General features: G+C 53.8%; 8 protein-coding genes across 8 annotated transcripts; 5 read left to right on the top strand and 3 right to left on the bottom strand.

The window, feature by feature from the left end:
• Nucleotides 1–116: 116 nt before the first annotated feature.
• On the bottom strand, nt 117–2,654 carry CTAM01_10793 (uncharacterized protein; the record flags this gene model as incomplete). The annotated part of the gene is made up of 2 exons (XM_060526805.1): nt 117–250; nt 323–2,654. 2 exons carry the CDS (start codon nt 2,652–2,654, stop codon nt 117–119), a joined length of 2,466 nt encoding a protein of 821 aa, XP_060378593.1.
• A 2,675-nt stretch (nt 2,655–5,329) lies between these two features.
• CTAM01_10794 (uncharacterized protein) lies at nt 5,330–5,524 on the top strand (the record flags this gene model as incomplete). Its single annotated transcript, XM_060526806.1, has 1 exon — nt 5,330–5,524. One exon carries the CDS (start codon nt 5,330–5,332, stop codon nt 5,522–5,524), a length of 195 nt encoding a protein of 64 aa, XP_060378594.1.
• A 2,297-nt stretch (nt 5,525–7,821) lies between these two features.
• Nucleotides 7,822–9,576, top strand: CTAM01_10795 (major facilitator superfamily transporter; the record flags this gene model as incomplete). Its single annotated transcript, XM_060526807.1, has 3 exons — nt 7,822–8,079; nt 8,151–8,387; nt 8,458–9,576. The coding sequence occupies 3 exons, from the start codon at nt 7,822–7,824 to the stop codon at nt 9,574–9,576; spliced, it is 1,614 nt and encodes a 537-aa protein (XP_060378595.1).
• A 234-nt stretch (nt 9,577–9,810) lies between these two features.
• Nucleotides 9,811–11,855, bottom strand: CTAM01_10796 (artemis protein; the record flags this gene model as incomplete). Its single annotated transcript, XM_060526808.1, has 2 exons — nt 9,811–11,699; nt 11,810–11,855. The coding sequence occupies 2 exons, from the start codon at nt 11,853–11,855 to the stop codon at nt 9,811–9,813; spliced, it is 1,935 nt and encodes a 644-aa protein (XP_060378596.1).
• A 641-nt stretch (nt 11,856–12,496) lies between these two features.
• Nucleotides 12,497–14,058, top strand: CTAM01_10797 (major facilitator superfamily transporter; the record flags this gene model as incomplete). Its single annotated transcript, XM_060526809.1, has 2 exons — nt 12,497–12,641; nt 12,698–14,058. The coding sequence occupies 2 exons, from the start codon at nt 12,497–12,499 to the stop codon at nt 14,056–14,058; spliced, it is 1,506 nt and encodes a 501-aa protein (XP_060378597.1).
• A 1,610-nt stretch (nt 14,059–15,668) lies between these two features.
• Nucleotides 15,669–18,076, top strand: CTAM01_10798 (uncharacterized protein; the record flags this gene model as incomplete). Its single annotated transcript, XM_060526810.1, has 5 exons — nt 15,669–16,019; nt 16,081–16,383; nt 16,444–17,016; nt 17,230–17,465; nt 17,710–18,076. 5 exons carry the CDS (start codon nt 15,669–15,671, stop codon nt 18,074–18,076), a joined length of 1,830 nt encoding a protein of 609 aa, XP_060378598.1.
• Nucleotides 18,077–20,202: 2,126 nt separating this feature from the next.
• CTAM01_10799 (uncharacterized protein) lies at nt 20,203–20,813 on the top strand (the record flags this gene model as incomplete). Its single annotated transcript, XM_060526811.1, has 2 exons — nt 20,203–20,418; nt 20,697–20,813. The coding sequence occupies 2 exons, from the start codon at nt 20,203–20,205 to the stop codon at nt 20,811–20,813; spliced, it is 333 nt and encodes a 110-aa protein (XP_060378599.1).
• A 1,065-nt stretch (nt 20,814–21,878) lies between these two features.
• Nucleotides 21,879–23,474, bottom strand: CTAM01_10800 (uncharacterized protein; the record flags this gene model as incomplete). Its single annotated transcript, XM_060526812.1, has 1 exon — nt 21,879–23,474. The coding sequence occupies one exon, from the start codon at nt 23,472–23,474 to the stop codon at nt 21,879–21,881; it is 1,596 nt and encodes a 531-aa protein (XP_060378600.1).
• Nucleotides 23,475–25,069: the final 1,595 nt, after the last annotated feature.

Consider the following 25,069-nt stretch of genomic DNA (forward strand, 5'->3'; position numbering starts at 1 on the left):
GGGCGGCCTTCCCATTCTCTCTGTCCCACCCTCACACACTCTCTCTTCCTCTATCATCCAGTCCTCCGTCGACGAGTCGCCCGATTGCAGGGTATCACGGTAAGAAAAACAGCAATCTAGACTTCCGCCGCGGTGACTGTAACTGTGATGGTTCCCTCACTCATCCCCTTGGAGGTCACAGTCTCGACGATGGTCTCCGGTTCCTCGTCGTCCTCATCCTCTTCCTCCACAATCTCTCTACCCGAGGAGTCTACCTGTCGCCGATCGCCGCGCCGCCATCGCCCCTTCAACCAACGCCGTCAGCTCTTGCTGCCGTTCTTACTGCCGTTCACCACCGTCTTTGGCGGTCCTGCAGTCGCGCGAGGAGTGCGATCGCCGCTGCCTCGGGTGCCATTTGTAGGAATATAGAAATCGTAGCGGCTCGGGAAGAGAATGATGTTTGCCAGCCGCAGGATTTCCGTCTCCGCTTCCGTCTTTGTCTTGTTCCTGATGCCCTCCTCATCATCAATATCCATGGCATCCGCATGCTTGGGCGGGATGACACCCGCTGGTTCGACATCGTAGGGTGCCAATCCCATTGCGCGGAGGCCGTCGACTCCGCCGTACTCCTCGACCTCCTTGGCACCGGGACGATCCTGATGCGAGGCTTCGCTTCCCAGCCCACCCAGCGTGTCAAAGTCCGGTCCCGGTTGACCGGTCTGGAATGCCTTTCTCTGGCGAGCGAGGAACAGGGCATTTGTCTGCGTTAGGGGGCAAACGGGGGTGTACGTGAGCAGGGAAAGCTCATTTGACTCGTTTTGCAACGACGGCGGGACGCCTAACCTGGTGCCGCCCGTGATGATGGAGTAGGCCTGGTCGCAATGCCAGATGACGTAGTCACCGGCCTGTAGGCTAGGCATAGAGACCAGACTCCTGCGCAGATGCAGATGCGGGTGCCAGCGTTCCGTGAGACGCTGAGCATGACCCGGGACGGCTCCGTGGATAATGGTATTTGGCTCCAGGTCAAGCGTCCAGTTGGACGCATCAAGATACGCAGCCCACTGGTCCGCCTTGCCGCCATCCGGCTGCTCTGGCGGCCCACGCTTCGGCGAGAAGAACGGCCGCAAGAGGAAGTACGCAGCCACCAGCTTGGGCGACGGCAACACGCGCACCATGCCCTGCTCAACCTCGGTGAGCGCGAGAATACCCTGGAACATGCGGAAGATGCTGCAGGCGCCCGCGCCGTTGTACAGATCCGTCGTGGCACCGACTCGACCGGCCGGATCCCAGGGATCGTAGGACTCCCAGTCGCCGCGGAAGACGGCCTCGTAGGTGCCGCCACGGCCGTAACCGTCCGGTTCCCAGCGTTCTAGACTGCCGCTGTCGATTTGCGCGATAACGGTAGATGAGGCAGTGGTGCTAAGAGAGTCTGCGGCCGAGTTTCCGGTGGGTTGACCGACGGCGCCGAGCTTGTCGTTGTGAATACGAAGACGATCGGCATAGCTCACAGGTGCCCGGGTGATGTGCACGTCGTCTGTCGATTCCCAAAAGGACATTGCGAACTTTTGCGCGCGCAGCATGTTGGGATGCGCGCGGGCACGCACCTGAACGGGCGTCCAGAAGAGATCAATGCAAGTAGGGTCGTGAAGAGCGGGTGGCTTGAACTCGCGGTTCTTGTCGAGATACTCGTGAGTTTCGTGCACCCATTTCTGAGCATCGTTGGGCGGCACAACGCCGCGTATGACAGCTACACCATACCGGCGCAGCCTGTGCGCAAAGGCTTCGACGCGGACAGGGTCATTGATGTCGGTGAAGTTGATGGACGGGATCAGCTCCGATCCACGAGTGGAGATATCTGTAATCTCGGTCCTCAGAGCATTGATGAGACGGTGCCACGAAGCCTCAAAGGCAGCTTCGTGGCCGGCGATGAGCCGCTTCTTGACGCCAGCGAAGCGCGATGGCAACGGGATGGGCTCGGCCCCGTAAAAAGAGACGACGGGGGGCTCCATACTTTTGGGGAAGACCTTGCGGCTTGCAGCGGCTGCAGCAGCGGCGGCACCGGCCACTGCAGCAGTGGGAGTCGAGGTGGGCGAGCGCGTCGTCGCGGCAGAGGTTGCAGCTGTGATGGCCGCAGACGAAGGGGGCGAGGTGAGGAGAGTAGAGGTAGGGGAGACGGAGGTGGCCCGGGACACGGCGGTAGACGACGGCGGGGTCGTCTTAATAATTCTGGAAGAGGTCCTGCGTCTTCCTCCTCCTCCTCCTCCTTGCCCTCCTCCTGATGGTTGTCCGGGTCCTCCTACTCCTAGTATCCCTCCTCCTAATAACGGTATCCCTCCTCCGATGCTCCCACCGCTTCCGCTCCCGCTGCTGCTGCTTGACCCTGTACGTGTACCTGACCCAAGCCCCCTGCGAGTAGTAGCAGACTTCTTCCCCAGTCGTGATTTGGGGGACTTGACAGACGAGGAGGGTGCTGCGGGAGCTGGTGTTGTGCTTCCTGAGCTCGTATTACTACTGGTCGTCTCGGTCAGGATCGCTGTGTTGCCGGCATCTCCAATTCCCCCAACTGCTGCTCCTCCTTCTCCTTCATCTCCATCTTCTCCTCCTCCTCCTTTCCCCCCCTCCTCATTTGCGGGGGGCGCCTCAGTGGGGCCAGCGGCCCAGCGGGCCAAGATCATCCGAGCTGCCGTCGTCCAGAGATCGAAAGGGGGGGTGGTGTGGTGGGGGAGACTTTAGCAACTCTTATTACTCGAGACCTCGAGTCGAGAGCAGCGTGAGTAGTGTGTTTGGATGCACACACTCACACTGATACACGCCTATGCGCGAGTCCTGCAGCCGACTCACGGGTCAAAGTAAGTACTGATACCAAAGGTTTTCCAGCTGCTCAGTAAAGCTCAGTCCTGCTCAACAGAATCTTTCGCTAGCCAACAGATGCGATTCCCGATGGATGATCAATATTGTGTATGGGCCGGTCTAGTTCCCGGGTAGAGCAGAAAAAAGAGACACTTCATGTGCTCAAGTGACTCTCAGACTGATGCGTTGTGTTGTTGAGAATCATGAGAAGTGAGATCGAATATTGTATCCGGCTGGCCGAGGTGAGATTGAAGCTGTCAGTTGATCCGATCGTTGCCTCCAAAGCAAGGCCTTTCAAATGAGCGAACGAAACGCAACGCGTAAACCCAGCTCTCAATAGTCTTCTTTTTATATATTCCGAAATGTCTCGTGACGGCGCAAACCACACCACAATGTCGTGGGCTGTCAGCGCCTGTTATTCCCAAGTGGTGGAAACCGGACACAACTCCTGTCCTGCAGAGGTAATGATCCAAAAACCCGGACAGGCAGCGGGCGGCGCAGGAACAGAGTAAGTTCTGGGCCTAGTGTCACTCGGGGTTTTCTTGACAGCAGTTCCGAATCGAGTGAAGAATGACACCTCGTGACCGTCCCAAAAGGGGTTGCAAATAGTGGCGGACCAAGACGGCCGAAATGGTAAGAAACGGTAGTTGACCTCGTCGTTTGTATCGTGGCCAGAAGAAGACAGACTCAAATATTGGCATGAGTGTTAGTGTGGCTGAAATTCATAGAACCACAGAAAACCCCTTTTCAAATCAAAGTAAATAAAACAATGCGTGTACTCTTGGGGCATCACGAAGACTTTATCATCAAGGGATTCAAGGTCGCGGCCCGCACTACAAGGCAGAATGTGTCCACAATTCCCATCTCTACCTTCGCGTCAGCATGGCCATAGGAACAACAGGATGCAGAGCCGAGAAGCTGGTCCGGCCGTTCTGGGCTTGGCCTGGAGGGGGTCACCATCCATCTGCGACGAGATAAATTGCTTCAAAAACCTCACTTTGCACCAAAACCGTCTTCTTCCGGGTGAAAAAGATAGGGCGGGAGGGGGCGCCGCGGAGCTTACGGGCAGATCGAGCGCTCGTGGCCCCATCACGACCTCCGTCTGCGCTGCCCGCCGGGCCGCGAACCCGCGTAGCAGCGCCACGGCTAAAATGCGGAATGTCGCTCTGAGCGTGGGTTGGTCAGAGCCTGGAACGGCCTCCTCCTCCAGAGTCTCCCATAGTCTCTCAGATGAGAGTCTCCCCGGCCCAAGAGGCCGCTTCTTCCTCGAGCGGCATCCTTGTCATGGCCTACAGTTCTGTCCAATCAATCCCCGGTCTCATGAGTGCGTGCGATGGACAGAATCGTACAAGCCTCCTGTACGACGGATACAGACAGTGGTAGGTCCCGTGAAAGCCGCCCGCCCCCATGTTTGTGGGAAAACCTGGGCGAAGAACCGTTGGGATTTGGGACTTGTTGGTCGCTTTGTACATGGGATTTCAGCGGAGGGATACCAGTCGGCTTTGCTTGATTCTCCCTGGAGGCATTTCTTAGTATCATACGGACATCCCACTGGCTAAATTCCGGAGTCTCTATCTTTCTCTCTTCGTCCCCATCGGTAATGTGTCTGTATTGAAAATCGCTGTTCGGGGACCAAAAGACGGCCTGCAGCCTACCACTCAGATCCTGACCCTCGGGGCACATTGCGCCGCAGCTAAAAGGGTGATAAGACGTACAGAACTTAAACTGAGTCGCGCTCGACATGCGACTTCATGCCAAAAAGAGATCAATCACGCTGCGGAATCAGGAGCATGTGAATGGTGATGGATAGCAGTTGCAAAACACTTGTCAATAAGCCCATAAGGTTCTCCTCCTGTTTCTCCTGCATTGATAATGGTCATGTACTATCGCCATGTTGTGCGCATTTTCGGATACGAATGTGACTGGCAGCTTTTACGTACTTCTGAGACGCGGACCCGAAGAGCTTCGTGAGGGCCGAAAGGATGGATGGCCGAAGGACAACTCCGTTCCTGATGGACACTTACTCGCCAAAGAGTTTGCAACGTTGCTGCAGTTCATTAGGCCGAACTGCTGACTGGACAGACTCAACTATTCCAGACGAAGGGGGTGACGACGCCAGAGAAGGGAATTGTCCATCTGGATTTTGAAGTCATGTTTGAGGGGGCAGAAGGACGAACGGCGTGTGTGAGCCTTCACTCACTCCTCAAGGTGAGCTAGGTATCAGAGCGTAGCAACAGCGAAAGCGACCTGAAGGCTCGCGACCGATGGCGATGTGAGCCTCCAATGGCGTCTTTGCTTGACACAGAGGGGCGGCCCAGACTGGACGGTCAGTTGGCGGTGGGAGGATGTGAATCGACCTCGATCGAGATTTGCCTTTGGTCTCCTGGTTTCATTGCCAGTGTTTCGTGCGCATCAACACACACCACCTGTTCGTTGCAGAAGGTCCATCGGGGCCAATCTCTACCACTTCAAGAAGCAGTTCAACCAGTCAGCCCAAGGTATGTCTACGGATATGGGGGGCCGCAACCTGGAAGCATCCCACGAAAAGACTCCGGCGGCCCAGCAGTGCAGCACCAAGAACACCAAGCTGGCCCTTGGCCCCCAAATGTCGGGCAAACGCAGAGGCTCCGTCTGCCCCGATTCCCCGAGAACCCACGCCAACCATTATGATTGCGGGGGTACGGAGTATCCGTAATGTGCTAACTAATAAGCAAGGCTCGCCAGGGCTTCTTCCAGCCGCCGACATTGCAGGAAGGGTCTCCCGTTTGCCGTCCCGCGTGGATTGGACTGTGGGACGAACTGACTGGGGCCAGAACTTCACGCGCACTTCCCACTAATCCAAATATCCGTGAATTACTACGGATACTGCCTGCTTGGTCATCAGTAACCGAAGATTCTGCCCCGATCCACCGACCCGAATGGAGGCATACGACGGGCCCTTGAATCTTGATGCTTGAGTTACCTTAGGTACAGTGCACCTTAGGATCCCGAGGGGGAAAAGTCCACACACACGGCACACGCCGCCGTTGGATGGCACGTTGCCCGCATTCTGCACGTCTTGCAGACTGTCAGACAGGAAAGGATCCGGCAATACGACGAACCATGGACTACGACGAACGAAATGTCCTGAAACCCGATGACCCTCCGATGCTCTCGGCCGCCGGGGGCTACCTTAGTTGGTTTAATGTTGCTTACCACGTCTGTAACTGTCTGGCCAACCAGTCGCGTGCTCTCACGACTTGGAATTCTCTAGTGAGGAGATATGACTTGGAAAGTTGGAATAAGAATTCAGTTAAAGATTCAAACGGACGAGCGGTGCATATGAGACGTTGGTTCTCGGACTGGGTCCTATCATCAACCAGTTTGGATAAGGGGTCGCGAGAAGGTGTACTGGGTGTTATGTGTACGCATGGAGTCTTCCAATGCAGATACTCCGTCTGATTTCTGCCATGGCAAACTCGTTTTTCCGCATGCTTCTCTCGCAGCATCCTTTCTCTCACAAAGTCACAAGCTCACATCTAGCACAAGATGTCTGTCTTCTTCTGCAGAATTCCAAGCTACCCACAGCAGCTGTTAAATCGGCGGCTCGGCCGAAACTCATATTGCTCCAAACGCCGCCGATTGGGACCGTTGCACGGATGGTGCCGACAGGCAGATCCCAAGCCCAGAGTTGAACGCAAGGCTATGTAATAAGCACCCAATTTCACAATCTCGTCTGGCGACCAGCCCCTCCCGAGATTTGACTTGGAGAGTCCTCATCTCCATCACGATCAGACTTTCTGCCCAGTAAATAGCGTAGCACGCAGAACGACCCCTCCACTGTCCAGTGCCCAACCCAAGCCCGCCAAACCTGTCAATAAACTTCCGCTTGAAACGGTTTTGGGCGAGTCGCCCGTGATAGCCCAGGGGTACCCGTCGACATCGACTTGCCTATTGCCTTCTAAGCGACTAAGCCTCCCGAGCCTCTCCATAGCCTGCCAAGATTGACGATTTAAACTTTAGGCACGAACCTTGTTGCTGTCAGTCGGACGGAGTTTGCATTTTTTTGCTGCTCACACACGCACACTCTGCTTCACCGCTTGGCTTCGTCTTCGTCTGTTCTTTTGCAGTCGGACAACGATTCCGTACCACAACTGTCCTCCAACATGTTTGCGATGAAGCGATGAAGGGAAACCAAACAGGCTTGAACCCCGCCGACCCCGCGACTGGGAACGGGCCCAATCCATCACATCCAGACTCCCCAGCCGTCCTTCTCTACACCATCTTCCGCCGTTGTTGATACACCACTTGCGCCCGCCAGGGAAAAATTGGTGCACGATCACATCGTACCTTGCCTACCTACGGATACACCACTTTATCCACCCCTTGCTATCTCACAAGCAGCAAGCCTCGAGAGTCCAGGGGCCATGGCGTTGGGTTTCAGATGGCGGTTAGCACGCTCAAGAGAGCAGAAGAGGGAGAGAAGAATCAGCCTTACTCTACAAAGGGTACTCCGTACACAATCTACCTCGAGGTTTGCTGGTCTTGGCCCGTTGTAGCTTGTAATTAACTCGAATAAACTTTTTGTGATGCCTTCCCAAATCGTCAAAAGATTGTCGCAGTCGACGACCGAACATGCCGTACGCTTTTTTCCTCCCAACTTTTTGGCTTTGGCACGCCGTTGCCCTACTCCAGTGTCTCTCTACTCTATCGAACCCAGGGCCCAACGTGGTCTCTTTTCTCCACGCACCACATGTCAAGAGAAACTCTCGAGAATTCCATGTTCTTCATATTAAGGGACCTGGTCTCCCGTTCCCGTCAACCTTAGTTTGTTGTCGTCTCCATCGGGTTGTTCTGGCAGCACACCGGCCGTCGTTAATTTGACATTTTGGTCCAATTTTGCAATAATCGTGTCCGCTCACTATTACACGAGTATCTCTCTCTTTCTCTCTTGCTCTGTCTCCCCTCTTTCTCTGTTGTTTTGCTACCCGTTTTGCCTCTTTCAAAGTCAAGATGAGCCGCGCCAGCAGTCGATCGTCAGACCGGCCGGCCTCGGCCGACCTCTCTGGCAGCATCTACCTCATCACCTCTGATGGCAAGACGCTCAAGCTTCCCATGCCGAGTAACTCGCCCTATGACCCGTTGAACTGGAGTTTGCCGAAGCGACTAGTCGCCATGGGAGTACTCATACTATACTCGATTGTTTCCATGCTGGAGACGCAAGCTGCCAGTTTAATGTACAAATCTCTCGCTGTCGAGTTCAACGGACAGGTATGATCTTCTGCTCCTATCAGGCGGCGATGCCTCAAACCCAGCCGACCAGGTGCTAACACATTTCTCAGCAAGCCGACAAGTTTCCACTGAATATTCTCGTTTCAACACCGAGCACAATATTTCTCGGCCTCGGAGCATTTCTCTGGATACCCCTGTCGGTAGCCATCGGGAGACGGCCAGTCTTTTTGCTAGCTTCGTGTTTTATGACAATCGCTACGGCCCTGGCTGCGAATGCCTCGGGTTTCTACCAGCTCCTCGGGGCTTTGAGTTTGCAGGGATTCTCGGCCGGGTTGAGCCTGAGTGCGGTATGTGACGGCCCTTCTTTCTCCGTCCTTCTTCCCGGTGCTCGACTAACCTAACTTGTGTGTTCTGCAGTCCATCTTGATTGTCATTGACTTGACCTTCATCGACGAGCGCCCTAATGCTCTAGGCATGTTCTGGAGTATCGGGTGCGGCGGTGGCCTCGTGTCCCTCCGCATCGTCCCGGCACTCGCGGCCCCGGGATGGAGAAGCTTCTATACCGCTTGGCTCGTCCCTTGTCTCGCCGTATTCGTTTGCGCCTTCTTCTTTCTGCCCGAGACATACTTCGTCCGCCCAGCCGTTGCCTTTGACGGCCACATCCTCGTCCAGGGTGGTTCGGAAAAGGTCAAGATGTACGACGACTGGGAAGAGCTGCCAGGCGGAAAGACCAGCGAGGTAATCCAGCCCGAGGCTGTACCCGAGACGGTCTGGCAAGGCATGGTACGGCGATGGGGAGTGCGCAAAAGCGGTGCAGGGTTCCGGGAGATGTGGACATGCTATGTGCAGACGATGCTCTGCGCGTGCAATCCCCTCGTTTTCTGGGTCGCGATCCTTAACGCCCTCAACTTTGGCGCAATGATCTTCATTGGCGAAACGTACGCGGTGGTCATGTCCCAGCCGCCGTATAACCTCCCCGAGCGTGTCATCTCCATGGTTAACCCTGTCTCGGCGATCGGTTCCCTTCTCGCTTGGCCCGTGTCGACCATCCTGACTTCGCGTGTTGCCCGCCGTTTGACACTCCGTAACGGCGGGATCCGAGATGCGGAACACTACCTCATCGCCTTTCTCCCGGCCGTCCTGGCTGGTGCGGGCAGTATCTTCTTGTACGGCTTCACCGTGCACTACAAATGGAGCTTCATCTGGATCTTCGTCTCCTACCTCATCAACGCCTTCAGCGCGGCTGCGTACGGCATCGCTTCAACGCTTTGGGTAACGGAAGCCTTTCCTCGGTGGGCGGCGCCAGCTATGGTCATTGTCGGCGGAGCGGGGTACATGTTGAGCTTTGCGACGAGCTACGCTGTTACACCATGGCTCAGGTCACAGGGCTACCTGGGTGCCAACTTCGAATTGGGCGCTATCCTCCTCGTCGTGGGTGGTGTTGCTGTGCCCCTTGCTTTCTGGGGAAAGAGTTTGCGACAGTACATTGATGGCCGGTGGGGTGTTTCGGAAGCTGGAGCGTTGCGTCCACAATAGGAAATCGCGGCAAACAGAACGTGAATGGAGTTTGCGTGTACCCATGTATGGCCCAGTCACTATCATGGGAGGTTGGTTATATTACAGCGTTGAGGCCCTATTTCCTTGGTTCTCGAAGCTCGTCAACGAGCAAGACCCGATCGTCAATGATAATCATAGTCACTAAGGCTGAGTGTGGACCCAATCCTTGCGTTGTGATGCCCTGCTATATAGCTCTTGAGACATTGGTCAAGCTCAAACCATTCCAAGATCCTTATCTGGAGTAGTATGGTGATCAATAGTAGAGAGGAGGCTAATTGGCGTCCACTCCCCGCCGAGGAGATTTTGCTCCATGGCAAAGTACGCATCTGCCCGAATGCGAGAAACACCGGCAGATGCTATGAGCGAAACCGATTCAGTGGGCGGGATCGGAGTATCTAGAGTGTGCTTTGAGTTTCCGCCCCGGTAGAAGAAGTCACGTTGCTTCCGTGTGGGGAGCCGTGTCTCAACGGACCCGGGGTTGCTATCGAGCCCCAGCACAAGTGTCTCCTCTATTTCAACGGCGGAAGGATCGGATGCGATACTTTCGTAACTATGGGATGAGTGTAACGCCGTGGTGTGTGCCTCAGTGGCCGGCAAATGACGATTGCCAAGACCTTGGGATAACGGTTGCTGGAGGATTCTCAGACTCTCGGCGAGTTTCTCCATCTCCATGTCGTGGGCGAAGGTATCGCCAGAGCAGAGATTACCAAACAGGTATCGTATACTCGTGGTGTTTCTGAGCCAGTCGACAGGATTCACTGTGCAAGGCCACACATCCTTGGGGCGAAAGATTCGAACCAGGTCACATAGCTCTTGATAAGACGAATGCCGGGAGTAGGGAAACGTGATAACTCTCGGCAGTTTCCCGCTTAGCCCGTCTATTGCTGGTTGCGTGGTTTGTGTGGATTGCTCCTCCAGGTGCTTCTTTCGACCAACTGCTTGGAAGGCGTCCATGATGGCCGCCTGATTCTTCTCTCCAAATGACGCAATATCGAGATCCAGAGAAAGGCTTCGCCCCGTTTTGGCACCCGTTTCGAGGAACTCGGAAAGACGAAGCTTTGCCTCTGGGGAAATATCCGCATCTTCGATGAGCTTCGAGACTGCCGTGATGTCTTCCGTTGACAGAGGGTCGAGCTCAGCGTCACGTTCAAGATCATCTCCGCCGCCGCCAACACCCACTTCAGCAATGTCAGCACCGCTCCTCAGATGCGCGATGATTGGCTGAATTGACACCACTTTTGAGTTTTTCACCGTGTTGCAGAGGTTTCCCCTCTCGCAACTATGAAGTCGAACATTCTCATCCCGGGTGAGGCACCCGGGGTGGGGTGTATTCCCACATACGTAGCCTGCCAGAGCAGGAGCTTCTGGACATAGATGAACGGAAGAGCTGAAGCGATCATTCGATACCTTGCTAGTGAGAGACGAAAAGATGCGCATCTTGTAGTCGTCGACATGAATGCGGGAATTGAGAGCTTTGGCCAGAGCTATCCAGACGTGTTCGTATCCATAAGTCCATGCTTGGATGTGGAAGACGGTGTTATCTGGGTATTGCGCTATTTTGCGGAGTAATTCTGCAATGCCTTCGGCCTTGGTCTGGAAGGGTATGTCCTTGATGAAGGAGGTGTCAAGGTAGATTTTATCGAGCGTCTTCATGCCAGAGGTGTACTCGATCACGGCTGGGTTCCTTGCAATCGTATTCACAAACCATGGCTCGCTCCGGATGTCGCCCGTGTAGAGTATGGCGCGATACGAATCCTCAATGAGGAACATAACAGCACCAGGGCAATGGTTTGCATCGAATAGCGTGACCTGAATGTGACTGCCTGGCGACAGCTCCAACGTGGTTGGGGTCTCCAGGGGTAACGGCTTGAGCAGATTCTTCAGATGCTTGTACGTCTGCACACGTGCCTCGAGGATTCCTTTGGCGTGTTTGATGCGACAAGGGTAACGCTCGAGACGGAGGAGCATCTCCCGAGTGGCTGCGGAGCAGTAGACGAAAGGGGACCGTAGGGAGTCAAGCCCAGCCAAGTGGTCACTGTGTATATGGCTCAGGAAACACGCGAGAGGCGGACGACGGTCTGGATGCTTCCGAAAGAAGTCAACTGTAGAGTGGTAAGTGATATGCCGCGATACAGATATGCCTGGTTGTGCGAGGTGAATCCTGTGAGGCAGCAGACTGATCGCTGTGTGCATTATTGGGCAGGGGATTTACCTCGTATGTCAGGGAACTCCGCGACGAGTCCGTTGAATGTCGACATGGTGCCGGTCCTTCATTATTCAGGCGGTAGTAACACGAATAGCAATCATGCGATGCTGTTGAGAAGTAAGGTTGAAGTCGCGTCGGGGAAAGAAGGTGAAGTCACCTGAAAGATGAGCACACAACTCGGGAAGGAAGCTCCGATCTACTTCTGGAAGCTGCCAGCTGGTGGCAGCCGCTCGAAGTGGAGTCAGACGAGCCGGACGGCCCAGTCGGAAATAGTGGGTCGTCGCTCCGGCTCCGAACTCACAGATCCGGAGATCTTTGTAGCTGAGTCTCGGTCTCGTGCTCATCCGCAGGAATTGCCTACATTCTTCCTGATAAAGGCCCTTAGAAGCTAAGACCATATTCTGTTGAGTACATCAGATCAATAAGCGCATTTGGAGCCCGCAGGAGCGGGTATGGATGCAAGACTCAGGCCAGGGTGCTCATTGTTGCACTTGGACGATGGGGCAAAGTCTCAACTCCGAAATAGTGGGGCTCAACTCCGGAAGCCGTTCGTCACGGTCAAGTTTACGAGACATCGACATCGACTGCAGCCGTATTTAGACCAATGCCTCCTTCTTCCGGTCTAAAGAGCAAGGAATTACTTCAAACTCTTCTCAAAATCGTCAACCTCACTTAAGAAGACCAAAGCCAAAGATGACCCCTCCAAGTGCAGAAAGAACACTCAACGCCGATAATACGGAGACGCACTCCTCATCTGATCAACCTCACGAACCATACACCATCTTCGATAAACACCAGAAAAGAGTCATTATATCTCTAGTATCGATTGCAGCCACTTGTAAATCAATCCAGCTATTCCGAAGACATTGGCTTCTCTGCTGACCTAGACCACAGTCTCAGGCTTCGCCTCAAACATCTACTTCCCAGCCCTCCCCACCGTCGCCGACGACCTAAGCGTCTCAGTAGAGCTCGCCAACCTCACAGTAACCACCTACCTCATATTCCAAGGTCTAGCACCAAGTCTATGGGGTCCAATCTCCGACGTCAAAGGCCGACGAGTCGCCTACTGCTGCACCTTTGTCGTATTTCTCGGCGCGTGCATCGGTCTCGCAGAAACCCAAAACTACGCAACGTTGATCATCCTCAGATGTTTACAGAGCACCGGTAGCGCGAGCACAATTGCTGTAGGCTCTGGGGTCATTAGCGATATTACGACGCGGCAAGAGAGGGGCGGGTACATGGGCGTCTTTCAGGCCGGCTTGCTTGTTCCAGTTGCCGTTGGGCCCGTCATTGGAGGTGCTTTGGCCGGATCTTTTGGATGGAGGAGCATCTTTTGGTTCCTTGCAATCTACTGTGCTGTGTTCCTCACATTGCTGTTACTTCTACTTCCAGAGACTCTCAGGTCTGTCGTCGGCAATGGTACCAGAACACCAAAGGGTTGTCTGGGAAAGTATCCCTTGATCATCTACCAACGGACCTCGGAGATATCATGGCATGCCAACAGAGCAACTTCAAATAAGGCACTTGTCAAGCACGTCGACATCACCGGACCCCTCCGGATCCTCTTCAACAGATGCGCTGCCCCTATCGTGTTCTTTCTCGCCGTCTACTACGCGGTATGGCAGATGAGCATCACAGCCATGTCAAGTCTTTTCAAGTCACGCTACGGCCTATCAGAAACCCACATTGGCCTGGCGTTCATCGCAAACGGCGTGGGCTCCATGATCGGCACGCTAGTCACGGGCAAGCTTCTCGATCTTGACTATCAGCGTGTCAAGGCAAAGTATGACGAGAGCAATGACCAAGAAAGCAGCACCCTTACGGGCTCGGACACCAATGCGGGGTTTCCAATCGAAAAGGCGCGTCTTCGTCTCATACCAATCTTCGCACTTCTCCAATCCGTCTCCATTGCAGTCTTTGGATGGACGATCAACTTCCCTCGCCAGGTACATATCGCAGTGCCCATCATCTCGACCTTCATCACGGGCTGGACCGCCGTTTCGACGCAGTCTCTGGTCATGACGTACCTCATCGACATCTTCCCCGACCGCAGCGCTGCAGCTAGCGCTAGCGTCAACCTCGCCAGGTGTCTTTTCGCCGCTGGCGGCACGAGTTTTGTGATGCCCATGGTGAGCGGGATCGGGGTGGGGTGGGCTTTTACTTTGTGTGTTGGGGCTCAGCTGGTTGCACTCATAGGTGCGGGGGTGCAGTGGAAGTTTGCCGCGCGGTGGAGGGGGGACATGGGCAATAGCTGATCAAGATCTTGAAGAAGGTACGACACATATGAAGTGTCTGGAAAAGTTGTTGACACGATCCAAGGTTGAGTAAAGCGTCCCTGAATCAGAGTAGACAAAAGAAAATGATATTTCCCCCCTTTATGGACAGCCCATGTAGCAACCTGAAGATATCATCTTGGTCAGCTGTCTCTCTCGAAAAAACAAATTATGAAGTCTCGCTGGAGGGACCGTAGCGTGAATCTGAAAGTCTCTCCAAGTAAAGGGACGTAGGAATTCAAGTGACTCATTGGTAGTAATGCGGAGAAGACCCGGAGGGTGTGACTTCAACTTGTTGGCCCCGTTGCCCCTCAGCCTGACATCGATGCATGGTGAACTCTCCAACTCTTATCCATCTATCATTACACAGTCCAAAGAGCTTTGATATCGGATAGCCAGGTGATCGAGTCACTTCATGAGAAGTCAGCGGCAAGATCATTCTAATGCCCCATGATCAGTCTTCAATTAGGCATCTTCAAACCGCCATCCCTATCACTGATTACTTCTCTCTTGTAGTCGTAAACTTTCCCAACTCTAGGCACTGCTAGGATACTATACAACGACTCCCTTCATTTCCTCCTTTGTATGAGTGTAAATCTGTTCGAAAGAGATTGAAGATACAGCGCGGTCTCGAAAGCACATCGACCATCCTCCACCGAAGAACGTCTTCTACTATAAGCTCAGCTCGTGGAGTCTTGGAAAGATGTAGAACTCTTCGAGCTTCGGTCTTGTGCTTGGGAGAGAGTGTAAAACTGTTGAACGCCCTATTCTGAATCCAATTTCAAATTTATCGAGTCATGCGTATCGCCGTCTGACATGGAAAACTTTGCAAAGTGTTTAACATTGACTCAGTTTGAGCACTGTTAATCACAGCTGGAGGCCTCTCTAATCGACGAGTGACTTCGCTATCGCCTCTGGAGATATCGAAAGGTCGTGGACTCCATCAAGAAATTCACTCGTAGCTCCACCAAGGTCTTGTCACGAGTCGTAAGAGAGTGAAGTCATGAGAAAAATCTTAGTCGCAAAAAGCACGATGATCGGCAGTCGATTGCACGACACAATCGACTCATGATGGATGAGGAAGAAACAGCCGGTAATGGTATTCAATGAATAGTCCACAACAGGTCGCCGAAAAATTAGAATCTCCACCCCGCGATGGGGCCGCGAAATCTGCAAAGACTTGAAAGCCACCCTCCGCTGTTTTCAGGACCATCATAATCAGGGTTCAATTGTGAGTCAAGTAGGCTGTGATATTTACGGCGTCAGGGTGGTGGCGTCAGGGTGGTGTAACTTGCGTGGCTGCGGAGAGAGTTTTCGGGTTGACGAAGACGTCAGCCAAAGTTGTCTTCCCTCAAGGCTCAAGGCCTCAAGGACCTGATAGCTTTCGACTTGTGAGAAAATGTCGCCGACTCGTGAAGCCATCTTCGCCGAACCCAGCAAAACGCACATGAAATATGTAAGCCACCGAGAGTTACAAATGGAATTACCCGCAATCAAGGACCTCAGGGTCGCCGAGCAGTCGGGGCCTGGCCTACCAAGGTCGTGCCACGCTCGTAAGGGTACGTGCCTCTTCAGCATATGAGCCCGTGAGGATGCTCGTATTTCGAGATTCTCATACCAAGCTTACTGTCTCTCTCATAATGATGCCGATTTCGATCAACATTGCCGTCCAGAAGCCGCTCCCCGGGGTCGAGCCTGACACGACCAGCACCAAGACGGTTCAGCGGCAGTCCATGCAACAGCCGGCAAATCGGCTCAGGTTCGACCTGAAATGCCGCTACTACGCAACTCGAGATGATATTCCCCAGTGCTTGACATCATTGTGGAGGTATCTGCTTCTCCCAAAGCACCAAAAACAACTGGCAGGATGGGAGTTGCTGGGGAGAAGGTTGAGACGTGGGCAAAATATCGAGGACAAGACGCCGAAGATTGTATTTTTGGAAGTGAGTCAACTGGTTTCCCAAGCACGAACGCCCGTTCTCAGACATCACTGACATAAAATAGATGAGGTTTGCTCATATTTGGCTGACCTACGACCAAATGGGCGTTGCGAGACGTGCGTTTTTGGATACTATGGAAGCCCTTAGAGACATCATGTCAGGGTTGGCAAGGGCGAATGCCGACGAGCGAGGCACTCTCGATTGGAGGAAGGTTTTTTCGTTTGCTTGTCATCCTCGCATTGCCAGTGACTGTAAAAGGCCGTGGGGCATCGAGCCAGCAGGATATTACTGTCACCCTCTCGAACAGGGTGGGCCAAGTGGTAGTGCGCAGAAGGCAACCCAGGAGCTTCTCCTCAAGTACATGGAGGTATGCTTCAAACCCGGCCGAGTCTTGACTATGTGCGGAACGCTGAAAGAGCATGCTCAGGTGACAGATCCCGTTTGTGGAATGAAATTGGCAACGACCTCGAGTTCCGTCGCCCTTCGAGAGGCTCGCAGGCGAGTTGACCGGAGCGACGACAACACACAACCTCTCTGGAATGCCATTATGTTTTCTTCGGTTCTCGGGCCCAACCCTCTTCAGCTCGATGTTGACTTGGCCGTCTTCACAACAAAGAAGGTCGTCAAGTGGTACGACGAGCTTCTTTCCTTGTGTAAGGTTGCTGTGCAATCTCAAGGCATTGAGAGTCGAGTGGACATTGCGGTCGCCCTTGCTAAAAAACTGCAAGTAGCGTCTGAACGGGGGGACGCCGCATCAGATAGAGTGTCGGTCACATCCGAGTCCGCGTCTGAGAAGACTCTCTGTGGTGAGAAAGATTGGGGTTTAGGCAAGGTGACTGTTGTTGAAATCGAGGATGTCAGGGATTCGGCGAGGTACGAGGATCGAGAGGAGCTGGCTCAGCCCAGAAAGGCAAGATGGTGGAGAAGAGCGCTGGCATCTTTCGTCACCAAAGTCCGGGCCTCGCATCGCCAACGGCAACAGGAGGAGGCAAACAAGCTCGTTCGTCGTTCATTGGAGATCAGCCGCAAAAGAACCGAGCTGAGCAAACGTGTTGTTGAGTGCAAGCCTCTTCCCGAATTCTACTTGAAAAGTCATCCAGGTAACTGACACCTATTGTAACCTACAGTCAGCGCCGAAGTCGAGCAACTACGTCTTACATCCAGGGGATTCATTCTGCAGCTGAAACTACAGACAAAATGGCGTCATGTCCAGGCAGTGGCGCAACGACCCGGAGTTACCATGGTCGAGGTTAGCAAAGTGACGACTGTCAATATTGACCACTTGTCGTGTGAGCGACGGCGGACACAGGCGATCCGCGAGAAAGTGGGCAAATTGAACCGGGCAGACGATGCCATGATGCAGGGAGTAAGAGATATTTTGGAGCGCAGCAAGAAACTCAACAAGGAGCTCAAAAGCTTGCAAAAGGACCTGATGAAGTACGCCTATCGGTATGAACCCAGAGCAAGCTTGGGACGGCGGGGGACACTTGTATGTTGCGGGTGATGGCCAGAACGAGCGAGGGGCTGCATTTGGTGGAAAGGATTCGTGCATATATGTGAACCATCAAATTGAACTCTTCTTCCGACTTTGGATTTTGAATAGTGACAACCAAACGGGTGTGTCACATCTGTAAATGCTGAGCATAGATTCATGGATATGGGCTTTCTGACTTCTGAGTTGCTTCGAAAATAGTCGCTCGCGTGGGGGTATGTCCTTGTGGGCTCCTGAAGAAGCGCGTTTGCGGGGCTCAACGTTCTGGCAGCAGCAGCAGGGACAGCACGGACAGACCCTTGATGCAGACAGCGCGGCGGGAAGGCCTTGGGGCGCGCCGTTGGACGATCATCGCTGTGGCTACGATACCCTGCAGCCTAGGGCGTTTTCTCTGTCTGCCATTCTTTGCACAAGGCGACGTGCGCAGGCCATGGAGACAGGAAATGGCGAAATAACGGGCTTGTCCATTTGGCGTCGTCACATTCTCCTATTTCGTGGAATGCTCTTGATAAATCTTGTTTCCCTCGTTCGATACCTCAATATTCGGGGATGTGCGCCCCTGAGATGAAGAGCTCGCCATGTGAAGCAGGAACAGCACGGTGAAGGGGTACGAGAGCGGGCGTGGCGTTTGCTGTGGTCATGGGGCACGCTTGCGCTGCACGGTTCAGGCGGACGTTGCCGCTGAAGAAGGATGGAGATTCGATCTTGAGATAGAGTAACCGTCGACGGTGGTTTAGACTGTAGACACGGTACAGGGGAATCTCGGGGAAGGCGCCTGTTATCCATCATCGGTGAAGAACAAGATAGACCGTAAGCCATCTGATCCGTAGCCATGAATGAGCACGGGAACGGGAGCCCAGAGCGTTAGACTCCAGAGTCCAGACACCGGGCAGTTGGGCGCCAGACGTCGCGTGCCGGGGTCGTTTCGGTCGGTCTAGAACTGGCGCGTCCTTCGCTTGGGTCCATCATGTGCTTGGTCTATCGGGGCCATCTAACGAAATTGCCGTAGCCGCATTTTGCTCGAAACTTGATTCGATGGTCACTGTATACATGCCGACGAGCGCTCGAAAACGTGGCTACATCATGAGAAATGTAGACAAAGAAGACGAAGAGAGGTATCAACGTAGGCCGAACCCCACGCCGAGTCCGAGGAGGCTGGAAGTGGGAGGGAGATAAGAAGGGCGCAGGCTCATTAACAAGGTCGGGCACCGCTGAATTGCCGGGTCTGCGCCAAGGCGGGGAAATTAAGGGAGAAAATCATAGTGAAATGCGGAATAGAGCAGAGAGGCAAAAAGAGGGGAAAGGTAAAGGTTTACGAGAGAGAGAGAGAGAGAGGTTCAAATCAGAGGGTCGACATGGGCAGGATGGGGGGAAGAAGTGGAAGATGCAAGAGAAATAAATGGAGGAGGACAGTGACAGCCAAGGGAAAGGGGGGGGGGGGGGGGAAGGGAGGGGGGGGGGGGGGGTGGGGGGGGGGGGGGGAGGGAAGAGGGGGGGGGGGAGGGGGGGGGAGGGAGGGGGGGGGGGGGGGGGGGGGGGGGACACTGGCGACTGCCAACTTTGAGCTTAAGGTACCTTAGGTAGGTACCCTAGGTGTGGTGAAGAATGGATGAAAGTGGGAAGGGGCGCAATATCAGGCCGTCTTGCCGTGTTTGATTCTTGATAAGACGCCCAAGAATCACGGGGGGGGGGGGGGTCAAAACAAATTGTCTAGGCCAAAGAGCAGGAAGGACTTGGACCGTGTAGTCAGATTAGAAGGTAACTGAAAGTACCTTCCTTACCTGAAGGAAGGGAAGGAAAGGAAAGGAAAGAAACAGTATCAGACGCAGCTGTCTAACTCTTGTGCCTTCCTTCCCTCCAACCTGGAAGTTCAATCACTGGCTGTCCCGCTCTTTCCTGTCTCTCTGCCTCTGCCTCTGCCTCTGCCTATTTCCTTCCCGTCCCTCCATCTTGCCATCGCAGGTGAACAAGGTGCTCCTTCCATTCTATCCTCTCGCAAATTCATCAAAAAAGAAGGCACGGCTTGACTCCATTCATTTGAAAGATAATTTAGTTAGCCGAAAGAAAATCAACAATACGAAAATCAATTTCCTTCACATTGCCCATGATGATCCAATATCCTAAACATGTGTTCCGACACCGCTCCTCCCGTGCAAAAGGTGTGTGTGAAGACGTATGTGTGTGGTGTGTGCCCCTTGTGACCGTCCACCACCAGCACCACCGACCGCCAGCACTCAATCAGCCATATCCGCAGTCCTCCCCCTCTCCCCTCCCCTCGCGCCGCAACACGAAACCACGTCACCTCCCATCTTCTCCTTTCTCACAACAACACCTCGCCATTCCACCACTCTTCGTCGCAAACTTACCATTTCCCATCGTCCTTTGGATTAACCCAATTCTGCAGCTTCAGAAAGCTTTTACGCGTCACTTTTACATCGTCTTTATCCAACCGTGAGTCTTTCAAAAAGTACCAACTTTGGCCCGTTTTTCCCGCCCATCGCGCCATCCGCCATTCGCCTTCAGGTTTCCCCTCCTCCCACGGATACTCTCTCTTTCTTCACGTCACTTTTTCACGAGCGCTATCACAACCACAACCTCTTCTTCTCGTCGCATTACATCTATCGCAATCGCGTCAATCTCGTAATCGTAAAGCAATAACTAACATTCCATCGCGACACCAGACCAAACGTCAAAATGGCACGTGAAGGAACCCGCTCCCAGACCGGCAACTCCAAGCCGCGTCTCTTCCCAGTCGTCGACACCGCTCCTGTTCGCAAGCAGAACACCACGACCACCACGACCGCAAAGAAGCCCAAGACTACTTCTACTGCTGCCAAGGCCGCGAAGCCTGTCGGCGTCACCAAGAAGAAGGCCACCACCGCCAAGAAGGGCCCTTCTGTCGCTACCAAGGTATGTTCATGAGACATTGTACCTAACACGTGTGGGAGGCGCGCAACTCTCTCTCTCCACCAGAACCACCTTGTAATTTCTCTGCTTCTGGCGAGAATCTTATTCTGGATTCGGTCCCATCATGTTGTGTTCTTGTCCAGCAAACCTGGGTGTCCAAGTCGCGCTTGCCACAAGAGATCAATTATTCTACCCCATCCCTACGATACAGACCTTTTTCTTGATAACTCTTCTTGTCATTACTTGATGACTGAGCTTCATCACTAACACACCTTGCGCAGGCCAAGTCGGTAGCCAAGAAGGCAGAAACCAAGGTGGCCGCGGCCACCAAGGCAGGGAAGAAGGAGACCAAGCCCAAGACCACAAAGGCAAAGGCGACCCCCGCCGTCGCAGCCTAAGTGTTTATCTTGACTGCTTCTCTCTTCGAAGCATGCCTGACGCATGAATGAGTCTCTCTCCAATCTTCAGTACGGCCGTGGCTTGCCAGTGTCTTTTCTCCTCCAAGATACCACCTTGATTGTTGTTGAGCGAGCGGACTTTTTGGACTTGCTATTTGTGACTTTGGGTTCTTGGGCGGGCGTCTTGTCTATCGGATAACTGCCTGTCTATGCGCGCCTCGTCCGCATGTTATTTTTTGGGAGGCTAGCTTCTCGTTATCCCTCTCTTTAGTGTCACGTTTGGGTTTCTTTCGGTCCATGGGGTGGGAATGCAAATAGGTAACTTACTTGTTGTGCTTGGGTCTGGGTCTCTGGGTTTGGGTCTGGGCTCGTCTGGTTTACTTCGCGTTTAGTTACTGCACTGCAGCTAGGACCGAACAGGGGTCCAATGGGGAACATTCAATCATGGATGAAGTCGGTGTTCGTTGACATCTCTGGTCTCAAGCCTGTGTTGAAAAGTGTCCACGACGTGTGGTTCTCGGCCTCACTGGCGCAAAAGATCGGTGTTGAGTGATTCGGACTCTTATGGGTGACAGCGTGTTCGAGCACGTTACTTATCTTACCTAACAACGTAGCATAAGGAAGGCGTCTGGCATAGTCACACACTCATCCAATATAAACTGGCCTGACGCCATGGGCTTTTCTTACCAAGCGTGGTCGATAGCCAATGATCAAGGGGTAGTAGCAGCGGCCACCGAGAGGAATCGTTGGTAGTAGTATATTCAAAAGTATAACGAAAGTGGTATCAAGGTGCACAAAGTGTGCCAGTACGTCTATGACACTTTTCCAAAAACCCCATTGCCCCTTTTCGCGCCCCCCCCCCCCCCCCTTTTTTGGGTGGCATACAGCCTTGGGACCCAACAACCCTCCTCCCCGTATCGAACCATCGTCGTTATGCCCAATAGGTTTATCCATCCAATGCCGCCGAACAAAAGTAATGCTGATGCTCCATAGTTTAACCAACCACAAGCGCCGTGTCCCCCATTACACCGACCAGTACAAGCTCCGTCAAAATCGAGAATGAAATCAGATGGGGAAGTTCAACTGCTGTTCCGCCCATGGGATGTTATAGTGGTTCTCCCAGTTGCGTCCGTTGCGCGGGCCCTCCTTGATGAGCTGCATCTCCCGGACTCCGCAAAACATGCCGTTGCGCCCCGTTCGCTCAACCATCTTCCACCCTTCCCGGCGTTGGTAAATCTCTTCCATGAAGCGTTGCCCTTCGACAACCTCTCTGTGAGGGTTCGGGGTCGGGAACCGTGAAAAGTAGGTAATGATCTCCTGCGGCAGGGCCATGAGCCGTTCCCAATGGCGAATAACACGCTCGAGGCGTTGTGTTCTCTTGCGATAGGCCACGCGCACGTATGGGTTCACAAAGACGCCCATGTCTGGCTCTCCGGCCTTGTCTGCGACACTCGTAACATCGGCAAGGAACAGACAGCATTCGCAGGCGTCAAAGTAGACCTCGGGTTCGTAGCGGAATCGGACTGGTGTCGTGGTGTTGTGAGGGTGATCTGGGTTAATGACGTGGTGCGCAATAGCTTGCCAGTCTTTCGTCGGCAGCTTCTTATCCAGGTTCTGGATGTACTTGGCTTGCATGGCCACCATTCCACCCCAGCAGCTCTTGACGGGGACCGCATCTGTCTGCGAGAGCATGGCCTTGCGTGAGATTGCCTGGCCCTTGTTGGTGAAGTAGGGGAAGATCGGGATGCCGTTGGAGTACCCTTCAGCATCGCGCTGCGCATAAAGGTCATACTCGAGAAAAGGGTTCCAGTCATAGTCCAAGGAACATGCCGACAGGTAGTGAGCTTTGCCGTCTTCGCCCGCATTCGTGTTGAACAGTAGATGAGCGGCGTCTACCGGCGCAAAGAGCGCGTCGTTGAGGAACAAGATCTTGTCATACTTGACAATCCCTGCATCCGTGTCGTACTGGTCCAATGGGTAGAGCGCGCGGTTGCGCATCTCGGACAGATACGCCAAGCGTTTCAACCTCTGTGTTCCATCAGGCATGGTGACATGCGGGAAGACGTTGTAGTCGACCTGACCCTCGCTGACGATCTTGTGCTTGCATGGCACATTTTTCTTAAACTCCTCCAGAGCAGCAGTACCCAAGTCACCACTGTCATTTTCGTAGATGCTAAGGAATGTGTTTTCCTCGCCAATCATGTGGATTAGGTCCAGTACATTCTTGGCCCATTCTCCCCCTGCAATCTTGCCCTCTGGGTCAAACAAACTGACGGCAATGAATACCTTTTCGTTTTGCATATTGGCGCAGCCAGAAAGGCTGTCGGACACCAGACATCTTTTTCTCAAATTTTTGTAGTGCTTCGGATGGCGCGTGTACGACGGGAAGAATATCGGTGTTGTAACGATGATGAAGAGTATGAACATGAACGTATATCGGAGTAGGAGGCGCGGGAGGGATCGAGGCTGTCGACGGAACTTTCTCAACAATGACTTTGGCCGTCCTTTAAGCCATGCAAGCAGTGTTCCTCGTTGCCTCCGGCGCGAGATCGAGGTCGAGCCGGGCAGCAATGGTTCCTTGTGTTCGTCATCGAGGTCAAAATCTTCTACGGATGATGAAGACCGTTCTTCAGCGAAGGCAAATTCCCCTGATTTCGGCATTGCGGTACTTTTGTTCGTGCCAATGAAACAAGCCTCGGTTCGAAGGGATCGTGGTCGTATCCGTCGTCTTCGTCGTTGTCGGCTCCGTTATACAAATATGTTTCTATATGTAGGTTCTAAAGGGCATCACTGTGTAAGTCTATGCAAAAGTCGTATGCCAAGACAAAACTCACGATGATATTAAAGTCCAAAAAAGATTCCCGTTGGCCGTGATCGAAAATGGATGTTGCAGCAGCTACGCAGAAGCAAGGTGTCAAGTCTGGCCGTTTTCGAGTTTTGTTTGGAACATGCGCGGTCAGAGGATCCAAGATCGGACGACGATTGCAGGGCTTGGACTGAAGACGAGCTGACGTTGTCTGAGCAGGGGAACAGGCCCAACGGGTCTCCTTGGCAGAGATGGGGAGGGGGGGAACTCGGGGGCAAGTCGAGGAAACTGAGGATTAAACTAAGGTAATAAGGTAGACCAGGAGAAGAAAGAAGATGGGGGGATAAGCATTACAAGAATGGTAGCGGGTTCTTGACGAAGCACAGGAAGGGAAAGGCGCGGAGGCGTGTAGGTCTGGAACGACGGCGAGGAGGAACCAGGACGAAAAAGGCTTCGAGGAATGGGCTTAGAGTTTGGGATCGAGTTTGGGGGCAGACCAAACATCAGTCCGGCCCTGCCCCAACAGCAGCCACAATTCCATAGCAGACGACCCACGGTCCATGATCCACGACGGCCCACGGCCCACGGCGATGACGGCCACCGCTAGAGGTTGACCGGGGACACGACACTTCCGAATTGGGAGCAGCAGTGTGCGATTAGGGATGGTCCATGAGGTAGCTCATGGGGCCAGTGACAAGACCTGATGGCCCATGGATGGATGGACCATGGGAGTGAGAGAGACGGGGACCTGAGCTACACAATGTAGATTGACCCATAATCTTTCTGCTCCGTAGTTGTACAGACCATTTGTACACTCTGTACAGATCTGTATTTGTACAGTCGTTACGTAGAGGCGTAGAGGCGTAGCGTGCGGGTGGAGAGTGTATCCTAGGCTTGAACGTGGGAATGGCTGGCGAGGTATGCGCAGCCGCAGATGCTAGGGCAGACGCAACATGGCGACAGCTTGACTCGAGGGCGGCATGGGTTGGGTCGGTGCCATCGGCGGTAGACAAAGGGGCGCGCCGCGCGCAGTGTTTGCGTGGTTGCCAACTTGCTTGCTTGGTGCCCTGTTGAGCGGGAGTGGGTGCAGGGGAAGGGGAAGGGGAAGCAAGCGCAGGACGCATGTCGCAGGGCAGCGTGGGGACGCAAACCCTCGACGGGCTTCGAAACTATGTTTCTGTTCCGGCAATGCGGCGCCATCCTGGTCTGGACCTCATACACTACTTTGTACGCAGTGGTAGTGGTGGTGGTGGTGGACTGCTGGTGGGGCCACGCAGAGAGCAGCTTTGCAGCTTTGGTTTGCTTCATCCATCGTTTTCATGCAGAAGCGTCGATGGGAAGACGTGCGCCATTGGCCACGAGGAAGCGGTAGTGGTGAACCGTTGGGGTATGGCGGATTTGCCCTCAATCGTTGTCGCGTACGGAGTACTAAGGTAAGGTAGGATGGCTT

The sequence above is a fragment of the Colletotrichum tamarilloi genome (assembly GCF_030869305.1).
Source record: "Colletotrichum tamarilloi strain Tom-12 chromosome Unknown Scaffold_52.1, whole genome shotgun sequence".
NCBI classification, from domain to species: Eukaryota; Fungi; Ascomycota; class Sordariomycetes; order Glomerellales; family Glomerellaceae; genus Colletotrichum; species Colletotrichum tamarilloi.